Raw genomic sequence first — 21378 nt, 5'->3', positions numbered from 1 at the left:
ACAGTATTTTAGCCAGTCATGCTTCAATAACTGTGACTCCATACACACAGTGTGGACTAAAATAGGTAAAGAAATAAGTATATAATTCCCAAACTAATTATAATAAATTATTAATTAAAATTGTGTTGTCTTTAAAAAGTGTATAATGTTTTTTTTATGCTATTCTGTTATCATTGTCAGTGGCATTTAATAATTATAAAAATTACTAAAATATTGTGTATCGCAATAATTTCTGGGACAATACATCGTCTACAAAAAAACTCTTATCATAACAGGCCTACCTATTATGAATACAAACACTCAAATGCTGAAATAACTTAAAATGTACATCTCTACATGTAAATGTGATTGCAAACCTGAAGTACAGTGCTTACGCTTTCAGAAGAAAAGTAGCCGGTTTAGCATCCAGCCTGAAATACTTTTTTTTTAAATCAAATTGCTAATATTTAATTGTGCTTTTGATTAATCTCTAGTAATGGAGCATCCTAAAAAGGTACAGAGGCTGCAGCATGCTGTGTTTCCCTGCTATTGTGTTCAGTGCCTGGTAACTGAGGTGTGGAAATAAGACTAGGGAAAGGGCAGTGGGCGGGATCAAAGGCTAAAACACAACAAATATCCGTTCTGTAATGAACAATTTAAAGAACACACTGGCTAATGCTCAAACCTAGCATGTTTCCTTAATAACTGATGACACATCTTGATCATTTAATAACTTATTCCAGTAACAATATAATACAGCTTGCTCCGAACTCTCTCGTATTTCTCTTTCTGTAGTAAATTGAGGAAAATGATGGTCTTGAGAGAGGTCAGCTTGGTCAGCTCCAGCTTTTCTTGGCCTTTTATGACCTCATTCCTCTGGCATGACTGCTCTAGAGGCTCGAAGCGGACAGATGAGCTGCTTCAGAGAGATTATCAGCTCTCAGCACTTTTTCCTTTACAGTCATGGTAACAAAATATCCACAGTAAAGAGATGGAGTTGTTTTGATTAATTTTTTTTTCACTCAATTATATTATAATTACCATTAATCAATTTTAAATGGGTATAATCATGTGTGCTTTTGAGGTATATAAACACATAATTAATATGGTATGATATGTTAAGCTAGTTCTGAATATTTTATTTGGATGACATAGTTAGAATGAATCAACATAATCAGATTAAACACAGACGACTGATGCGGCGTCTTGCACAGTACTTACAGTGGTATACAAAAGTTTGGGCACCCCTGATAACTTCTATGATTTTTTTCTTTATACATCATTGTATAAATAAATAAATATATAGCAGATGAACACATTTTATAGGATTTACAGAAAGTTTGCAATAGTTTTTTAAAACAAAATTAGGCAGGTGCATAAATTTGGGCACCCTTGTTGTTTTATTGATTTGAACACCTTTCGCACTAATAATTGGAACACAAAATCTACTAAATCATTCATGCAGAGGAACAAGTACAACATTCTGGAATGATCACCTCAGTCCCCAGACCTGAGTATTATTGAAAATCTGTGGTGTGATTTAAAGCAGGCTGTCAATGCTGTTCTGCGTCTGTTATATGATATATTTAACTGAAATTGATGATAAAAAAAAATAAAAAAAATGCGATTTATAGAGGAAAATCTTGAAACTTATCAGGGTTGCCCAAACTTTTTCATACCACTGTACTTATTTATTTAATTATTTTATTAGTTGTTTGCTTTTAATATAATGTTAAAAGACCTGTCTAAGTCCAGTGAGAATCAAGGGTGGGTCATAAATAAAAAGTATGTATATGTGCAAAATTTTCTTTCATTCTTTTTGTAAACGTACTAAAACCGTGGTAGATCACTTTTGTTAGATTAATAATGATAAAGCGTATGATACATGACATTATTAGATTTGAAATGTAATCCAATTAATTTTGGATAATAATTCGTATTTTTGTTGGTTCATGCGTTATACCAAAAAGGATAAGGGTTGTGCATGGCTGTGAATATATTAGTCACTATATGTCTAAATCTTTGTGGACAACCCTTTAAATAAAAGTACCTAATTTAATTGTGGCTCACTTTTGAGCTGGAGAGCAGTAAAACTGTAAATTTAATCTTGAAAAAGGTTCTCCATCTATTTTTTTTCTGAATGCCACAAAATCTAGTAGAAAGCCATGGACAGTAGAGACATCTACTCCTAGAAAAAAAAAACAGATAAACTCAAGATGTCTCAATATCTTTGTCAATACTTATGTAATATTTTATTTGTTCTTATTCAGTTTAACCTAGCATAAACAAATATTCTATTTTTTTTTTATTTGTAAAAATACATCAGCACTATTGTTCTGATTAAACCCACAATTCCCATTCCAATATCCCTATTATAAGCAAAAGTGCCTGACCTGAGTCATGGAGGGAAAGGGAGGAAGTTTGTTATTTCAATAAATAATCACTTATTTAAAATCAGTGTTTGTAGACGGTCAGTGGAGTCAATCATAGCATTCTACAGAAGATCTTGAAGGGAGGTCAGAGAGGACTTCAAAATGTTGGCCGTTGGTCAACTCTGGCTTTCCCAGAGGCTCTGTGCTTTTCTTTGGCAGTCTCAGGAGGAAAGTCCACATGGAGCCAATTCTTGGAAATCCTGTCATCTCCTTTTTCGTCCTCCATTTGTTGTCCTCGATGGAATACTCCACCGTTGCTCTGTGGTTCACCGTAAAAACAGAGTCGCCTCTCACCACGGACGTGAACAAAGCCCCCTTGCTGTTCTCGTACTGTCCCGGCATGGCTGTCCATTGACAGGTGGTCAAGTTGTAGCAGTCCATCATGCATCTCAAGAAGTCATCACAAGGTCCATTCCTCATCACGTACAAATTGTCCCTGTGGGCCACCATGCAGTGTCCGTAGCTTTGATGTCTGACAAGAGTAGTCAGTAGAACCCACTGATTTGTGACGGGTAGGTATTCATAGATCTCTGTGGCATCTTTGGGTTTCCAGAGGCAGGTAAAGATCCTGCCCATGCTCTTGGTACAAGGTACTGCAGAAGCAGGTCTTGGAAGATGGGCAGCAAAGCTCCATGTGTCTGTAGAGACGTTGTACCTCTCAACTGAAGAAATGGCAGTTCTGTTATACTCTCCACCAAGTGCGTAGAGGGAACCGTCATGTCCTACCAGGGTACAGTTATAACGAAGTTGCTGTGGACTGGAGAACGTGCTCCAGATACTTGAGGCCACATCATAACAGAAGCCAGAGTCTACAACTTTATTGCTAAGGTCGTAAAGTCCTCCAACGATGTAGATCTTGTTGTTGAGGACTGTAACCCCAGCCATGGTGGTGCTAGCATCAAGTGGTAGATGAGTGAGGACTTTCCAGTCTTTCTCGTCTTCATCGAGATAACAAACCGTCCTCATGTTGTTCTGAAGCGACTTGTTGCTTGGAGAATGGGTGCCAACCATTACGTAGGTACTTGGAACAAGAGACTCTACGTAATCGGTCAATTCCTTTGGCAAACACTTCACCTCCTCCTTCAGATCTTTATACATGTCACGAATAAACAAAGCTGCACTCTTGAACAGTTCCAGTACGCCATAAGTAGCAGCTGTGTGATACATGAGAAGGCAGTTATCAGAGTTGACGAGGTTTACGAGATGCCGGACAAGAGGTTGCACCTGAAGGAAGGCGGCACACTGTATGGCTTCGAAAGTTTCATCATCGCTCAGAATAGGTCTCTCACCCTGAATCACCTGGAGCGCCACCAGAAAACCACAAGCGCTCACAACCTGGAGGTGTATCTCCTCCTGCTGGCATTCCTTCATTCCCGACTGAAACAGAGCCCGGAAATACTCACAGTTGCTTTCCAGGAGCATTCTGTCCACCGTGAAAATGCTCCCGTCTATCCGCACTCTCACTGCGGAGTTCTCCAAGACCAGAGCTTGACAGACCTTCACAGCTCCATCTTCTGAGCCAGCACAGCTGCTAGGCTCCATCAAGTTACTCCCAGTGATTTTCATCTATCTAAACCTACAAGGGTGCCAAAAGGATCTGTAACGCAAGAAACTGGAGATCTTTGACGAGGTTCAGGACACCTGGTCCTTCATCGCTGCGATGGTGCCTGCAGTGACAGCACTAACCGGGCTGCTGCAAAGCTGCAAGAGACAAATGCACTTGACTGACTGTCCACCGTTTGTGTTTCTATTAATGGCTACGAGAACAGAGATGGCTATACATAGAAGCAAAGAGAGTGCCGGCAGTGTCCCATGGTGTAGCATGGCATATACTGTACCATGGCAGTAATAGAAACAGCTGAATAGAAGGGTTGGAAAAGCAGAGGGACTGTCACTGGGACTGTAGGGGGCAGTCACCTCACTTCCCCTGATTTATTACTCTTTGTCCTCTGCAGGATTTCAGAAAATGTGAATCTGATAGGTGCAGGTGCGTTGCCCGGGGACACAACAATAGCATGGAAGCCAGGGTCGTGATCTGGCAAGTGCTGAGCATATCAATCATCTCTCCACGTTTGTGCTCCCTAAATAACTCCAGAACTGAGACACGGCTCTGTGTTTAACTCCCTGAGGTTACTTGATATGTTGTGACAGTGTGATTGACCAAGTGGACCAATTAATAACCAAGAGTAAAATTGTCTCTAAAAAAGATGCTGTTGATTGTAGCTATAAAAACATGTCTACTAGAGCTTTAATCACATTTATCACATTGTCTTCTGTGTTGAACATTTTTATTTGATCTACCCTTTTTATTTATTTTACTATACTAATAAAAGTGTCTGCTTGTTTTTACTGTATTTTGGCAAAATCACCTAAAATGTGCTTTATCTAAAATATAATTTAATTATTATATCTATCTCTATACACTAAGGGTCGAAAGTTTTAGTACACCCCTATTTTTACTTGTACAGCTGCAGTGCTGTATGACTAGGACAAGTTGATTTTTTAATTTTATCATCTCAGCAGTGACTTTACTACTGATCATCACTCCAACTTTCAGAACTCTAATTTTTCTCTTCATTGCTGAAACTGAGATTTAGTCTAATGTTAAGCTAAGCTAAATGTGCTGTTGCCATGTAGATCAGAAGTGACTCTTCCTGTAGCAGTTTTCCTCAGTTTTCAAGAGTCTTTTGAAGGTAAATGAAACAGTACTCCTTGCTCTCTGGCTTCATCTGCAATTTCTCTAAAGAAAAGACTTACACTTTTAATAGTTACAGAGTTATTTGTGTTTCTGTGTCTTTTTCTAGTTATTATGATGAAAGTGTGAATTTGCTGTGTGTAAATGCAGCAGTAGAGAGTGCAGTAACATGATCTGTTCCAGCACTGCTTTACTGAAGACAAAGGCTTTGGAAATTGATATTTTTCCTTAAGACTAACCTGTTTAATCAATGATGAAAGGGGTTTTCAATTATTTACATCATTAGATCAGACATCTAATACTCTAACATAATATTTATTATTTTTATTTGCAATGGTATTTACTATTGTAGCTGTTCAGGTGTGCACTATATTGCCAAAAGTATTGGCTCACTCCTCCAAATCAGTTAACTGTTTATACAAACATTAGTAAAAGAATGGGTCACTCGTAGGAGCTCATTGAACCATGATAGGATGCAGCACCTGTACAACAAGTCCAGTCTCACTACTAAATATTCCACAGCCAACTGTCAGTGATATCATAACACAGTGGAAGCTTCATACAGAATTTAGATTAGCTCAGGAACAGTAAAGCATAGAGAGCTTTATTGTATGGGTTTCCATGGCTGAGAAGAGCAGCTCCCTCCAAGCCTGACTCCAACAAACACAATGCAAACGCATTGGAGTAGATACTTTTGACAATATAGTATATTTAGGTGGTTGATAAGATGTTCCTAAGTAATTTCTATTTTATTGCTTAGGTGTTACCTAATGGTTGCACATATGAAAAGTGTTGCTAAGTGGGTGCCACTGTATTGCCCTGCTCTTTCTCTGGGTGGGTAGAAGACGCACCAAATCCCACCCATCCCTATCCTAGTGTGATGTCAACGTGAACAGGTGCCTGTTAACTGATGTATCTGATGTGCGCCAAAGCGACTCACTGTAAAGATACAAATGCCCCATAGTCACAGTGTGTCTGGATCCTAAAGGGAATGACAAGTGACACACTCATTGCTATTATTTCATGTAACGGCCAAAACACACCCATGATTAATTAAGAGAATCAGAACATGCCATTTTTGCATTCTGAGCCGCGCAAAGCATATTTTTTGCATCCTCACAATACCAAAGACACACCGACACGCCCTAAATACATCTGCACAATCTGCAATTGACCAGTGCGCTATAGATCGATAAAATAAGGAGATTGGGGGAGTTTATATAAATGGGGAATTAGAGCTAATACGAACCCGACCCGACCTGAGGCTCGACCCAAATTAATTTGTTCAGAAAGTAGTTTTTAATATTCTTAAACATTGTTAATTATATTAGAGTTGATAAAAGAGTAGAATAGAGTCTTTGTCTATTTTGGTTTAATGAGTGTGCAGTGTAGCCTTATTGTAGTTTTTTGTTTTTTGCTATAGACTATATGTTAAAAAAAATTGTTTAGAAAGTGTTTTATTTTCTTAGACATTGTTAATTATATGAGGGTAGACATTTTTCTTAAATAATAGGTCTATGCTTCTTCAGTGTTGCAGTGTTAATTAACATCATTCGGATCATGAACGGATTTCGCTCATTCAAACCGCCCGAAAATGTTTTTAAAAAGCTCAGTTTTAACACTCTACTTACTAAAAAAATTGTCTTGTTTAAATTGGGCTCAGGCTCAAAAGGACAGTGTATGGGTCAGGTCGGCTGGGGCCCGGGATGGTCTGGATATTTTAGGCCCGATCTAAGCTCTATGGGAAATAGGTAGTCATTTGGCCTTTGGGAGAATCTGAGATAAAATGGGTAAAACGTTTTAGGTGCATAAAGTATTGAACCTCTCCTACCATGCTTTCCTTTTTCTCATGATGATCCAAACCAGAGACTGTAAAGAAAGATGGAAGCCGTGTCTCCGTTCCCATTCATTCAATGAAAATGAAGCCAAAATCTTCCGCCATGTTGGCGATCCTGCCACCTGATTCTGCGCAGTAGAGACCAGAGGAGGGAGAAAGACTGTGGAGAGCAGCCTACTCATTTAAATAACCCCGCCCCTGAGGGCTGCCTCGCGGTCCCCGACTGCAGAGCGGGGCGGAGCGGAGCTGACGGTCTGTTATTGGTCCCGCCCATAACCAGCCCTTTTACGATAACCACACCTTTTTTGAATAGAGCTGAATAACGTTTTAAAAAACGAATTCTGTGGGAATATAAAAATTGAACAATATAAGCAGAGGTTACACTAGCTGCTGCGTTTAAATAATGGAGGTAGAATTACAGTATATTAGAAAAAAACGTGATTGAAAGTTGTTCTGTTTTGCCATTGAAACCTATGGGGATGGGTGGAGTTACACAGCTTTCTGCAGCCGAACAGCAGGGGGCGCCCGACCTGTGGTGGCTTCACTTTTGAGAGACGATGCTCTGTCCAGCTATACACAGTCTGCTGCAGACCGGAGCCCCAGTGGGCGTGGCTTAAAGGCGGAGTGATTGACAACGAAAGTGTAGTATCTGATTGGCTGCAGTCCAAAATGATTGACACATGCTCCGCCCTTTAGCCACGCCCACTGGGGCTCCGGTCTGCAGCATTACAGATGGATTAGTGGGGTGAGCAGTGATCTAGGATCAGAATCTTCAGGATGGGGGGAGGGTCTGTATCCACACTGCCACGCCCACACGAGCTTCAGCATCCATCCACACACATACCACAGCTCAACTTCCAGTGAGTGAAGTTCTCAGCTTCAGGATCCCCACTGTCCACTGTTCCCCCACAGCATGAGCTGTTCGGCCAGATAGTCTTCTACAACAGCCTGGAGGAACTCCTGGAGTCCTGCACGAGCCTGCGTGAGACTGAGAGATGGCGCGCGGTGGAAGAACCTGTAGAGTATCCAGCTGGACTGCAGGAGAAATCTCCCGGAGCTCCTCAGGCAGATGTTCCTGCAGGAGGCAGGCGGAGAGGAGCTGCTGAGGATCAGCTCGCGCTGCAGTGGAGACCCGGATCAGGATGGCTCTGATGTTTGGGAAAGCGAGAACGTGCAATATCGTGACAGTTCCAGAGCACGAGCCTGCAGAGTGTAATGTGGTGGTGCTGGGAGCTCTGGGCTCTGGTAAATCAGGTATGGCATTTACATGATTAATCAACTGCACTATATGGTACCAGTCAAAAATTTCAGTGTGTTTTTTTATTTATTAAAGAATTCTTTACATTGTAAATTTAACACTGAAAACTTTAAGTGGATCTCAAAAATTTGAATATTATTAAAAAGTTACTTTATTTCAGCAATTCATTTCAAAATTGGAAATTCATTATATAGGTGTGTTACACACAGAGTGATCTATTTTAAGCATTAATTTATTTTATTGTTGATGATTATGGCTTACAGCCAATAAAAACCCAAAAATCAGTGTCTCAGAAAATTTGAATATTATTTAAGACCAATTGGTAATTTTGGCAGGGTGGGCAGTGTGCCAAGTCCTGCTGGAAAAAATAAAATCCCCATGTCCATATAAGTTGATAGCAGAGAGAAGCATGAAGTGCTGTAAGATTTTCTCGGAAAACACTGCAATATTCAATTGAGAATTAAAATCGTAAAATGAAAAAAAAAATTGTTTCATTATTAAATATAATACCAAAAACAAATAACGGCTTGTATTTTCAGTTTTTTATATGATAATCCAAACCAAAATGAGAAAAAAAAAAAAAAACGGTTCAGGAGCCAACTTGATTTAGATTTTTCACCAGCATCTTATTCGGATTTACATTCCATCTATTACAGGGCTGCTGTGATCACAATCAGTTACCTACATTTATAAGCTGCTGCTTATTAATGCTATGATGTTTGTTAGATAATAGTGTCCAGATTTTACTGTGGTGGGGTCCCGATAGCCTAGCCTTCGGCCCCCCCACTGTGAGACTGCTCCCCTGTGTGGACTTTGGGTAAATATTCTTACGACTAACGTGACAAAAGTGGAAGTTTTAGGATCGTGAGTGTCCCATTACATCTGTCGTAGAACTAACACATCAATTCAGAAAAATAACCTTATACTGAACTTAAAACATGGTGGTGTTAGTGTGATGGTCTGGTGCTGCTTTGCTGATTTAGGGTCTGGACAACTTGCTGTAATAGATGGAACCAGGAATTCTGCTGTTTACCAGACAATCCTGAAGGAGAATATCCGGCCATGTAATTTTGACCTCAAGCTCAGATGTTCTTGGGTTCTGCAGCAGGACAATGATCCAAAGCACACAAACAAGTCCATCTCTGAATGGATTGAAAAAAACTAAATGAAAAAAATAAAATTAAGGTTTTGGAGTGGCCTAGTCAAAGTCTGATTAAGATGCTGTGGATGATCTTAAACAGGCTGTACATGCTGGAAAATCGTCCAATGTGTCTTAATTGAAACAATTCTGTAAAGAAGAGTGAAACAAAAATCCTCCACAGAGATGTGAAAGACTTGTTGCCAATTATCAGTAAAGCTTGATTGCAGTTGTTTCCGTGACACAACCAAGTTATTAGGTTTAGGGGGCAAACACTTTTTTACACAGGGCTAGATTGGTTTGCATAGTTTTTCTTTTCTATAAAATTTTCATTTAAAAAGTGCTTTTTTACATTTACTCAGGTTACCTTTGTCTGATATAAATGTTTGTTTAATAATCGAAAACATATTAGTATGACAAAAATTAGGGTGTTTTTACAGTATTCTGTGCTGTGTTGGGCAGGTGTTACCATTTTAGCACAGAAAATATATTTCAAAGCTAACAACATGACATCACACAGTGTGAGTGTGTGTTATATCAGGGCAGATTTGTAACAGGAATGTTATCAGATTCTTCCTGATTTTCCTTCCAAATCAAATCCAGTGTTTATAGTGATTTACTGTAGGCCTGAGAGCAGTATCTAGTATGAGTGGCTCAGTGTTGCCTTTAGACTGTAATGAATAAATCCAGTCATTGCTTATGGTTAACAGTGTTTATTTGGAGGGAGAGGAAGTGCCTGCTCAAATGTCATATTTTATGAGAATGTTTTGGGGGGAAATAGACTTTCCATGCTCCTCAGGAGACCTTATGTTATATAACTGAATGTAATTATATGCTTGTAGTCATAGAAACTCTGTGTGTTCCTTTTTTTGCAGCCCTGACTGTGAAGTTCCTCACAAAGCGCTTCATTAGCGAATATGATCCAAATCTCGGTATGTGTGTCCAACAACATGCTGTTCTTAGATTGTTAATGATAAATTCGGTTTGTTAAAAAAATTAGAACTAGCTTAGTGTAATTTTGGGAAAGTAGAATGTGAGTTGTGGCATTCAGTTCATATATACAGCTCTGGAAAAAAATAATAGAGCACTTAAAAATTATGAGTTTCTTTGATTTTACCAAATTGAAAACCTCTGGAATATAATCAAGAGGAAGATGGATGATCAAAAACAATCAAACCAAACTGAACTGATTGAATGTTTGCAGCAGGAGTGGCATAAAATTATCAAAAAGCATTGTGTAAGACTGGGGGAGGAGAACATGCCAAGATGCACGAAAACTGTTATAAAAAAAAAACAGGATTAATCCACCAAATATAATATAAACTTGTTTTCTTTGCATTATTTTATGTTTGAAAGCTATGCACATTTTTTGTTATTTCAGCTATTTCTCATTTTCTGCAAACAAATGCTCTAAATGACAATATTTTATTTGGAATTTGGGAAAAACATTGTCCGTAGTTTATTGAATAAAACAACAATGTTAATTTTACTCAAACATATACCTATACACGGCAAAATCAGAGAAACTGATTAAAAAACTGAAGGGGTCCCTTATTTTTTTCCAGAGCTGTATATGCAACTCTTTTGAAATAGTTTAATAAGCTGAAATTCCAGTATATCAGACTGTCGTTTTGTTAAACTGTGGCCTATTAAATCATTAGTCATATGGTACGCAGATGGATTGCTTCATTTTTTTTTTATTCTGAAGGAGAAACATATTGTGTCAAACTGTTACATAACAGGAAGCTTTGATGCTAAACATGAGTGGTGTCAATTTTCAACTCTGTTCGTAGAGGACACTTATTCTTCTGAGGAGCTTGTGGACCAGCAGCCAGTTCTGGTCAAAGTGATGGACACAGCTGACCAGGTAATGATCTGCAGTGCTCTGATTGAGTTTAATCTGAAACAGACGTGCTGAAGCAACAGTACTTGATGGAATGGACGTTTGAGTTCAGGAATCTTCTGTTCTGGGTTCTTTTTGCAATGCTTTTCAGAAGGAAGATAAACGTTATCTGAAACAATAAATAAAAATAATAATATGGGCAATATGTATTGGGCTACAGAATTAGTTTGTAATGCAACCGGCCAGATATCTCGGCATTGAGTTGTAGAGGTTCCTAATGGGGTGCAGCTGGGCATCTGTTTCTTTAGAGCAAGCACTTAAGATGGCAGCAGTATGAGAACTAGCATTGCCCTGTTGGAATAGTGCAAGAATGTGTGTGTTCAAATGTTTAAAAGGTAGGGCCATTGGTTGCAGAACCTTATTGATGTAAAATTGTGCTGTTTAAGTGCCTGTGATAAAGACAAAAGGTAATCTGGCCTCAAACAAATTTGCACCCCACACCTTGACAGCAGGTCTTCTGGACATTTGACACATGACAACAAATGAACAAATTACTTTTGTGCTGACCACAGTGCCTCCACACATGATTTCATTTTGTGCACTGTGATGCTGGATGTGCTATTAACACTACATCCTGACTACAGAGTCTGCAGGAAATAGTCAAGCTGCATTGGATGGATTATGGCAGTACTCCATTAGGAACCTCTACAACTCCATGGCGAGACATCTCGCATGTTGCGATACACATCTTTCTGTATGTGTAACGCAATAAATATTGGGTCAAAATCTTTTACTTGCCTTCACTTGCCTTTGTGAGGGTGCAAAACATATGCCTTCCCCGGCTCAAAATGCACAAAAGGAATTTGACATATTCCGCCGAAATCACGTTTATAAATGTGCACACAAAATAATTTTAAAATGCATTTTATTATTAAGTATAGTGTCTTGTACTTTGACTTATTTGCACAAGTAAGATATGTAATTAAAAACATAAAATGTAATATAAAAAAAAAAAAAAAAACTTAGAACACTTAGAAATATCATTTGTTACCTGTCCCCACTCTCTAACTATTTTAAAAAATAAATTTTACCATAAATCCTAATTATTAAAATACTTCAGAGATGAAATTTTGCATTGCTGTGTGACCCATCTATGCTTTAAAAATATTTTTGTCATAATAAATCCATAATATTTAAGTAAAAATAAACATTTTACTTGTGTCCCTGGGTTTCACTCGGTCCTGTTACCGTAAAACATTACCCTATCTGAAACATCTGGAACATTCTACACGTCACATCTACAACAGGAAGTGACATCAGCTGGTTCTTCTAAAGATCATGGGAAGACCTAAATAAGTGGAAATGAGCATCACAACGTGCCTTGCACTGGGTGCATTATTCAGATAACTTTTTTGGCATGTCAGTGTAAAACCTGACATGTTATCTTGTCTAATCTAAGCTCTGAATTAACCATTAAAGAATGTGTTGATTGATTAATTTTATTAATCACAGCCACTGTTTTTTTTTTAACATAATAGACATCCATAATGATAGGAAGCTTAAGTGCCGTATTGAAGCAGTATTAAAAAGTTGAGTGGTTGTGATTATTCTAACTGTATCCCAGATAACATGCCCACACAGTTTTGTATGTTTTTTTCTGTGATAAGTAGATGCTCTGAACTCAGAAGTGTATTTATTTATTTATTCTCTGTTTTTTTTTCTGTGTCTGTTATCAGGATGGACCAGTGAACTGTGAGCGCTACCTGGGCTGGGCCAGTGCATTTCTCATCGTCTACAGTATAGATAACAGATACAGCTTTGATGTGTGTCAGCAGTATCTGGAGACTGTGACGCTGTACACTAAAGGCCTGCAGCCTGAGGCTCCAGTCATTCTACTGGGCAACAAAGTGGACATGGAAAGATACAGGTTAGTTTCAAATTAAACAATTTAATAAACAAACAAAATAACAAAAGCCTCTAAAACAGTATCTTTAAAACATTCTTAACTTTTAAAATTTCTCTTAATTTATCTGGCCAATTGTTCCCCCCATTAGCTGCTAGCCAGCTGTACAGTATATCCCCCATCACTTGTGATGCCTCAACACAAGGAGGGTGAAGACTAGAACATGCCACTAAATAAAAAAATAATAATTCAGGCCTGTCTACCCTGGGCCAATGTTTTCACCACCTCTTTTTGAACTGCTGCTGATGCAGCATTGCCGAATAGCCAGCCCACTGTGAGGAAAGTACAGTTAAACACAGTAAAAAAGTACAATAAACACCAGTTACTGGGCATATTGAGAAGATGAAAGTACAAGTACCCAGGTAATAATAATTTAGCAGTGCAAGTTTGCAAATATGTAAACAGTGGACAATAAATAAAAAAGAAATAGTTGTAAAATTTGGATGTTACTTATAGTAATTTGGACTACTTATAGTAGTCAGTGCACAGCTTGTATAGCAATACACTGGTAAATTTACTGATAATAGTGGTGGTCACACAAAATATTTACTCTATGGGCGAAATTTGGACATACTGATATTGTATATATGGTATTATATGAACAAAATGCATTTTTTATTTGTCACATTTAATTCTATTAAAACATGGCACGATAAGTAGATAAACATTAATTATGCATTAAAATATGCAGAAGTGCAACTTTGAAGATGATGTGAACTTTTAAGTTAAACGATTAAATTAAAATATTAAAAAATATTCAAACAATTGCGTGTATGCACATTATGAATAATATTGAACACAACCATGAACTCATCATACAGAGCTCCTATGATCTGTGTTGGAAACAGACCTCAGATTGATGATGTAAAGTAATCAGATATAGAAACACAGTCTTCACTATTCCTGTAAATGATGGTGAGTTATATGAGTTATATACACTGATATAAAAGCGTGTGTATCTACAGTGTTAAATATTTAGAGATGGATGTGTGAGCAGTGAGGAAGCGATGACACATTTGGTGTCCGAATCTAAATGATGATCTGACAGCTGGGTGAGATCATAGTAAACGTGCACCTGAGGATGTTTACCAAGAGGATTAGGGGGCAGTTTGTCTCAGGAAAACTTTAAAGTGGAGCAGGTTTATGGAGTGTGAGGAGCTGTAGTTTTGGGCTGTTCTACCAGCCTTAGTAAAACCATACTCTCTTCATCTCTCTCTCTCTCTCTCTCTCTCTCTCTCTCTTCATCTCTCTTTTTTGTTTCTGGAGGGCACAGCACTGGTTGAGAGCATTGATCTTGTATCTTCCTGTGCAGGAAGATGGGCAGAGACTTATAGACGTTGGTCCAGAGTGGCTGTTCTGCTGTACATCGTCTGGTGTAGTGTGAACAGAGGAGTTGGATGGATGTTGCCTCTCATGTTGTTGTGTTGGCTGTTGTTCTCTCTTCAGTCAAAGTCAGTAGGTCTAGAAGGCCTAACTCTCTTTTACTCAGCTTTTCTCCTTCTCCAGAGACTGTGCCACCTAGGGGTGGGTATCACCACGGATTTTACAGTTTGATTCGATTCCGATTCTTAAGGTCCCGATTCGATTCAGAATCGATTCATTTAGGGAAATTTCAGTTACAATAAAAATTGTAGTTTTAATAAGAAATGTTGTAATTATACAAGAAACACTCAAACTTCCACTATTAAAATGAGTGTTTATATTATATAGACTGAACACATCAATTACATTTGTTTTTTTAATATTATTTAATGTAGTTAATTGCAACACCCTGCTTCATATCTCTATACAGGTTTGGAATGGCCACTTTACACAAATGTTTGTGTGGGTAAAACATAAAATGAATGAGACTTCAGAAGCCATCGTTTTAACAACGCTGTAAAAACATATATACTGACATTTTAGTTGCATAAAACAAAACAATGACAATGTCAGGGTTGACCCAGGCAGAGAGACGAGGAGGCGGACGTAAACACAGGTAGGGCGAATTTATTAAATAAATATAAACAAATAAACAAGTAAACAAGAAACAAAGAAAAACAAGAAACAGAGGCGAGCTAAAACTAACAAACAAACAAGAGGTACTAAAGATAAACAAACAAACGCTGGAAAATAAACTAGGAATAAACAAGAGAGAGAGAGACTAATGATAAATAAACAAGGAGGCTATAAAACTAGACAGGATGAACTTAAACAGGGCAAGGGAATAAACTAGGGATGTATATATAAGAAAATAAAACAAGAAACTAAACTAGACAGAGGATGAATACACTAAACAGGGTTAAACAGGGCAATGACAAATGAAACACGGTGAGGCTAAGAAAACGCAGAGAGAGACAGAGAAACGCAGATAGACAGACAACGGGGGACAGTGCAAAGACCGACAGAGGACAAGTAACAGAGGAAGTCTTTTTAACATAACAGGAAACACACTGGGAGTGGAAACACCTGGGGAAGGGGTGGAGCTACAAATGAGACATGAGGTAATGGAAAATCACAGGCAGAACACAGGGGCACGGGTCACGTGGGACAACACAGGCACGAGGACAGACAGGAAACAGGGCCAGGCGTGACAGACAAGCTTCATACATTTTTTATTTATATTGTAAAATGTACCCATACTCACTAGTTCAGATGTAATACTATAATAAGCCAAGTGACAATAAACAAGCAAAATTAATAATGTTAAGAGAGAAAACTTTATTAAAGTCTGAGGGAAAAATCGGCTAACCTGCTAAGCTAACGGTAGCTTTATCAGGTCTTACTTTACATTACATTACATTACATTACATTTGGCAGACGCTTTTGTCCAAAGCGACGTACAATATTGAAGTACAAAAGTAATAGAAGTTAAAGGTAAAACATTTTCATATGGGGCTTAAAGGAGGTCGAAGGGAAATAATGGGATAGAGAAGTGAGGGAGGGAAAGAAGGGAATGAGGTTAGAAGTAGTTTAATTAGTGTGTTAGAGGTGTTAGGAGAGTAAGTGCTCTTTGAAGAGCTCTGTCTTCAGGAGTTTATTAAAGATAGCGAGTGATCCTGGTATGGTAGTGGTAGTTTGTTCCACCATTGGGGAACTTTGTATGAGAACAATCTGGATTGCTTTGTGTGAAATTAAGTACAAGTGAAAACAACACTGGAAAACAAATTAAAACAGTGTAGAATGCATTAGTTTGATAAACACAGGCAACAGTGAGTAGAAATATGCCAAAAAAATTGGACCGTTGTTGGGGCTGGCTATTCCTCTATACAGAGCTGTCGGTTTTTTGTATAAGAGGCCGTATGAAAAGAGGGAGTATGACCTTTAATGGAGACTTGCACTGTGACGTGTCTGTCTCCTGGTTGGGTGTTAGGGGTGGGGCTACAGACCTAATCAATATTTACACCTGTGTAGGTGTGCTTTGGCTGTACCTTTCTTTTGTTCTTTTGATTGCTGCAAGCAGCTCTGTCAGTTTCTGGGCCTTCTTGCTTTAGTTCTGTTTGGCATTTTGGTATTGCTATTATTTCTGATAATTTGGCTATCCAATTTTCCCACCCCTTTGTGCGTCCCCATCACCAGTGGCGCCTGCAACCCTAGAAGGGTGCAGTCGAGCACATGCCTCCTCCGATACGTCAGTCACCCCTCTTTTCGAGCTGCTGTTGATGCCTCATTGTCTGAGCGGCTAGTGGCTCAGAGGACAGCACAGCAACTGGGTTCCTATACATCAGCTCACAAATGACACCTTTGAGAGTGATTGGGAGAGAGCGCCATCTACCCTCCTGGAGGGAGAAAGGCCAATTTTCCTTCCTTGGGCACCGGCAGCTGATGGCAGAGCAAAAAGAACGGGATTCGAACCTTCAACCTCCCATTTTATTAAAGAACTGGGGGATCAGATTTTTAAATGTTTTGATATTGGTTATTTTATTTATGGTCCTTTAATATTCTGTTGCAAACAGGATCAAAGTGATTCTTTTAATGTATTTTTCATGTATGGTTGTGCTAAATTGGCAATCTTAAAAAAAAATGGATAGTCCTGATAGTCAGAAGGTTGATAATAAAGAGATTGGTAGTAGAATTCACAAACTACACCCTCACTGATGATGCAGATTGTTTTTTTTTTTTTTTGTTGTGGGGAGTGGAGGGATTGATTTTTGCTGATTTGTGAATCAGATGAATTGTGTGGTGCTGTACTAATTGTGTGAGTGTTTTTTTTCCTCCCTCTCTCTCTCTCTCTCTCTCAGGCAGGTCAGTAAGTCGGATGGAGCGTCTCTGGCTGCTCGGTTCAGCTGCTTGTTTTTCGAGGTGTCTGCCTGCCTGGACTTCTTGTCAGTTCAGCATGTTTTTCATGATGCGGTTCGGGAGGTCCGGCGTGAGGCTGAGAGGAGTCTAGGGGTCCGGCCTCTCTTCATCAGCGAGGACAGACCCACCATCAGCCTCTCTGCACCCCCTCCTCTCCTGCCCTGCTATAAGGAGCTGCCCACCCCAGCCACTGCCAAGCTGGTGACGGTCAAATCCTCCAGAGCCCAGAGCAAACGCAGAGCCCCCACGCTCACCCTGCTGAAGGGCTTCAAAATCTTCTGACTCAGTGCTGCCCCCTGCTGGCAATGAAGCACACATGTTGTATTCAGTTATGAAACCACAAAACACAACATGGACTGGTTTGGGTTTGAGTTGAGCTGTGATGCTTCAGCAGGCAAGTTGAAGTTAAACAGTTAAAGGAGATCTCTGAAGAGGTGAAAAGGACTTGGGCTGTAGTGAAACATGAAATCAAGTATGAACTTTTGTTGAATATCCCAGCATTCTGAAATACAGCGATTTAACAGGGTTCCTGTGGGTCCTTAAAAAGTCTTAAAATGTCTGAACATCTTGATAATTAAGGTCTTAAATTATATTAAATTTACTGTAAATTTGCTTTAGGTATTACATTTTTAGATGGTGCTTTTAATGCCAGTGGGAAAACACATACTAATATTAGCAGCGAGTAACTGGGGAAAGAACAAAGGTTATCGGAGAGCTAGCTAACATCAGCGACGAGCTAGATAACATTACTGGGTAGTGGTGTGACGAGATCTCGGACGATATTTCTCGTCAGGCTTAAACCTGTCTCACGGGGCAAAAAAAAACAGTTAAGTGTGGACTTTTTAAGCGGGATCTGGCAACCCAGTAGCGATAGAGTATGGTGGAGGCAGTGGCGCAAAAAGGGGTATGGAGCCTATGCGACGCATAGGGGCGCTGCACTAGAGGGGGCGCCAAATCCAAGCCCCAAATCAATTTGCGGAGCGTGGTGGGAAAGTAATGACAGGACGCTGACGATTTTAAAACGCATCTCCCAGACCCCCAGCCCCCCCTGAGAGGTTAATGCTTATAAAAGTTTATTATCATATGATTGTATTTTAAAGATGCACTGCCTGATTGCCTTACATTACATTTTTTGCATTTGTAGTCTTTTAAAAAACAATAACCACATGCTAGGTGCATTGATGTACTCTAGGCAGGGTGTCATGTTTTTATTATTCAAATAAACCCATGTTTTACTGTTAATAACAATACATAAAGTACCAGTTAAAAGTTTGGACACACCCCTTCTCATTTAATGCCGTTATTTATATTATTTATTTATATTTTTAATATTGAAGACATCAAAACTATGAAGGAACTCCTATGCATTTATGTAAGCAAAAAAAGTGTTAAGATGTTTAAGTGTTTAGATTCTTCAAAGTAGTACCTATTGCTTTGATGTCAACTTGATGCTCTGTAGATTTTTTTTAATGAATCGATTGTTATTCGGATAAAAAGTAAAAAACAAAAATTGATCAGATATGAAATAGTTCAGATATGAAAGATTTAAGAGTAATTTTAAAAGTAACACACAATATTAAAATATATTAAAAATATTAGTATTAACATAAAAAATTTACCCAACAGTTACATTAATTTATTATTATCATTCACAATAACAGTGTATGTAATGTAAATGTACATTGTGACTCTCAAACACTTACAAAAAATACTTATATATTTTACATATATACATATATATAGTCATGGCACCCTCTAGATCCTGTCACTACTACTTTAAAGAAATCATCCTCTCACCAAACCCAAAGGGCTTTGTTAACATTCAAATTATAAATGTAACAGATTGCAGAAAATCTTCTGGTGATTCTTTTTTTTTGTTACATTAGAATTTCACTAATGGCCACCTGAATACAGACAAGTTGATACATGAAACTTGTGAGGATGCAGCATGAGGACAGCAGGGGGGGCATTTATATTACTGAACTGAACAAACAGTGAAGTGACACTGCAACAACAAACCACACTAATCTTGCACTGCCATTGTGACTGTATTTAAATGAGCTATGAGTATAGCTTCTTATGCAGGGCATCCTGAGGTGGGCTGGATTTTACTGACACCCAATACTCTATACACACCCCCTCAGAGCCTATACCAACCTGAATCCCACCCAGCCCTCATTCCACCCGTATGAAAGACCCACATGAGCATGTTGTCTGGGAAATAAGAACTGAGGTCACAGATTGATGTTGAATGTTTAAGGTCTGATTGATCTTCACCATAAGTGCCAACTTATCTACATTTATTGACAATAAATAAAATCCTTTATAAAGTGCATCTGCTGATGTCTACCAGAATTAGGATAGTCTGCTCTTCTTCACATGGAACATCCAGTGTATATTTCTGGTGGCTGACCAGTCTCCATAAGCAGAGTTTGTACAGTCATAAAATACCTGGAAAACTTATGGAGTTTCAAAATAGCAATTTCCAGGCCTGTATACGTTTTGGAAAAATATAAATACCCAGAAAGTTTTGAAAAAGTCATGGAGATTTGCTTTACAGAACTTTGTGTTTCCATGTATCGATGGAGAAAAGCTATTTTGAGCTAACAAATGTTTTTTATATAAAATTATTTTAGCCCTACTGTAATCAATTTTAATTATAGTTTTAGTTGATTTTTGGTTTTATTGTCCATGACTAAACTGATGTTTTACAAATCAAATGTTCTTGAAGGTATGGAAATGTCATGAAAATGTATTGGTTAAAAAGTATATGAACCCTGCATAAGGGTTGCCAGTAATTACAGGCCAGGTTTAGAGATTTACGTCTGGCTATATAAATATGTATGCACATACATACAGCTCTGGAAAAAAATAAGAGACCTCTTTAGTTTTTGAATCAGTTTCTCTAATTTTGCTATTTTTAGTTTTATGTTTGAGTAAAATGAACATTGTTATTTTATTCTATAAACTACAGACAACATTTCTCCCAAATTCCAAATAAAAATATTGTCTTTTAGAGCATTTATTTGCAGAAAATGAGAAATGGCTGAAATAAAAAAAAGCATCCAGAACTTTCAGACCTCAAATAATGCAAAGAACACAAGTTCATATTCATAAAGTTTTAAGAGATCAGAAATCAATATTTGTGGAATATCCCTGGTTAATCACAGTTTTCATGCTTCTTGGCATGTTCTCCACCAGCCATACACACTGCTTTTGAATAACGTTATGCCTTTACTCCTGGTGCAAAAAATCAAGCAGTTCAGCTTGAATTGATGGCTTGTGACCATCCATCTTCCTCTTGATTATATTCCAGAGGTTTTCAATTCGGTAAAATCAAAGAAACTAATCATTTTTTTTCCAGAGTATTGTGTTTAAACAGAACATAGAGGACAGTTCGCGTCAATGGGATCTCCTTAGAAACTCAGTTTTAAGGAAGAATCACGGATCAAAATATTTTTATACATTTAAGAGCAGCTCTGATTGAGTTCAAATCAGATAAGGTAAACAGCGGACTGACTAACAACAGCATATTGCATATATATTTTTATATAAACCGAAAGCAGTTTTGACTCAATTTGATATAGAAGTTACAGATGTATTTGTATCCCTTAATTAAACCGTGTGAACAACTAAAACAGCAGTAAAACTGTATTGTGTGTTTGAAGCCTACTCGCCCTCCTTCTTCTGAGCAGAACAATGTGCCATATTAAAAGTATTTTTTTGCTTAAATACACACATTATTGAAAAATTGTCAACTTTATGTTCATTGAAATACGGACATGTCCCGGGAAATACGGAACGTTTGGTCACCCTAGCAGAACCCAAGTACACCTGAGCAAACCTGAGGTCACAAACAGATGGCCGCACATTCTTCTGCAGATAAACAGCAGAAATCCTGGTTCCATCTATTACAGCAAGTTGTCCAGACCCTGAAGCAGCAAAGCAGCCCCAG

The 21378-nt window shown here is 38.3% G+C and overlaps 2 protein-coding genes and 1 long non-coding RNA gene across 3 annotated transcripts in view; 1 reads left to right on the top strand and 2 right to left on the bottom strand.

Annotated features, from left to right (window-relative positions):
- The window catches only part of LOC125782198 (uncharacterized), a 374822-nt gene that overhangs the window by 328341 nt on the left and 25103 nt on the right, over positions 1-21378 (bottom strand). The gene's annotated exons all lie outside the window — the stretch shown is intronic.
- On the bottom strand, positions 1430-4628 carry kbtbd13a (kelch repeat and BTB domain containing 13a). Its single transcript, XM_007260251.4, has one exon. The coding sequence runs from the start codon at positions 3975-3977 to the stop codon at positions 2460-2462; it is 1518 nt and encodes a 505-aa protein (XP_007260313.3). The 5' UTR covers positions 3978-4628; the 3' UTR covers positions 1430-2459.
- rasl12 (RAS-like, family 12) lies at positions 7677-19758 on the top strand. The gene is made up of 5 exons (XM_007260226.3): positions 7677-8197; positions 10215-10271; positions 11133-11206; positions 12919-13109; positions 17366-19758. The coding sequence occupies exons 1-5, from the start codon at positions 8086-8088 to the stop codon at positions 17703-17705; spliced, it is 774 nt and encodes a 257-aa protein (XP_007260288.2). The 5' UTR covers positions 7677-8085; the 3' UTR covers positions 17706-19758.

The sequence above is a fragment of the Astyanax mexicanus genome, chromosome 16 (genome assembly GCF_023375975.1).
Source record: "Astyanax mexicanus isolate ESR-SI-001 chromosome 16, AstMex3_surface, whole genome shotgun sequence".
NCBI classification, from domain to species: Eukaryota; Metazoa; Chordata; class Actinopteri; order Characiformes; family Acestrorhamphidae; genus Astyanax; species Astyanax mexicanus.
The sequence above is the reverse complement of the archived record's forward strand: the minus strand, read 5'-3'. Positions and strand labels throughout refer to the sequence as shown.